Source organism: Fragaria vesca, linkage group LG7, assembly GCF_000184155.1.
Source record: "Fragaria vesca subsp. vesca linkage group LG7, FraVesHawaii_1.0, whole genome shotgun sequence".
Classification (NCBI taxonomy): Eukaryota; Viridiplantae; Streptophyta; class Magnoliopsida; order Rosales; family Rosaceae; genus Fragaria; species Fragaria vesca.
The window spans coordinates 8,771,312-8,772,462 of record NC_020497.1 but is presented as its reverse complement, the minus strand read 5'-3'; the positions used below and the strand labels follow the sequence as shown (position 1 = coordinate 8,772,462).

At 35.6% G+C, this 1,151-nt stretch overlaps 1 protein-coding gene across 1 annotated transcript in view; it reads left to right on the top strand.

Moving 5' to 3' along the window:
- Positions 1–1,102, top strand: part of LOC101303462 (GABA transporter 1-like) — a 3,387-nt gene extending 2,285 nt beyond the window's left edge. The window contains exons 4-5 of the mRNA XM_004308489.1: positions 282–515; positions 711–1,102. Coding sequence (XP_004308537.1) covers positions 282–515; positions 711–1,091 — 615 coding nt within the window. The 3' untranslated portion in view covers positions 1,092–1,102. The remainder of the gene's footprint in view (positions 1–281; positions 516–710) is intronic.
- Positions 1,103–1,151: the final 49 nt, after the last annotated feature.

Here is a 1,151-nt window from a genome sequence, read left to right as displayed (position 1 = left end):
TTTACTGACCTAGTAAGATCGTATAATCACCATGTGTATATATATATATATATATATAATTTTTGGATTTAAGATTGAATCTTATAAGTATTGGTTTATTAAATTAATTAGAGTAAATATATGTGTTTGTAAAAATCATTGAAGTACCTTTATGTCATCAAAAATCCGCATGTTATGTAGTTACGAGAGTGCCAAAATGTCAAACTATTTTTGCCTATCTACCTAGACAAATAATTGATGAGTGGTTACATAAATGAGCAAGAAATGAGTATTTTCATCAGGCAACTTTGGCACCTCCGGTAAAAGGCAAGATGTTCAAAGGGCTATGTGTGTGCTACAGTGTTATAGTGACAACCTACTTCAGTGTGGCAATGTCTGGATATTGGGCGTTTGGCAACCAAGCTATGGGAACCGTTCTATCCAATTTTATGGGTGTTGACAAGCCTTTACTTCCTACCTGGTTTTTGCTCATGACCAATGTCTTCACTCTTCTGCAGGTCTTGGCTGTCACAGTGGTAAGTCGATTACACCAAACTGAAAGCCTAATTGATTTGCATTTTAACTATGTAACTAGTAAATTCAGGGGTAAATTTTTAAAAGTTCGAACTTAATTAAAATCTTGTTTACCTTGTTGAGGTGAACTGATCGATCAAATGCAACTTAATTAGTTCACATGACCTAACTAATTGGCATGCGTGTTGTATTCACAGGTTTACTTGCAACCAACAAATGAAGTGTTTGAGAAGAAATTTGCAGACCCAAAAATGGATCAATTCTCCGTCCGTAATGTGGTGCCGCGATTGATTTTCCGGTCACTCACGGTAGTGGTAGCTACATTTTTTGCTGCGATGTTACCTTTCTTTGGAGATATCATGGCATTGTTCGGGGCATTTGGATGCATTCCTCTAGATTTCATTTTGCCAATGATATTCTACAATGTGAGTTTCAAGCCCTCTAAGCAGAGCCTCATCTTTTGGGTTAACACATTGATAGCAGGAGTATCCTTCTTGTTAGTCGGGGTAGGCGCTGTAGCATCGGTTAGGCAAATTTTCCTTGATGCTAAAACATATCGCCTTTTTGCTAACATGTGATTAAACCACTCAAAAAAAAAAAAAAAAATAATATATATATATATATATATATATATACTA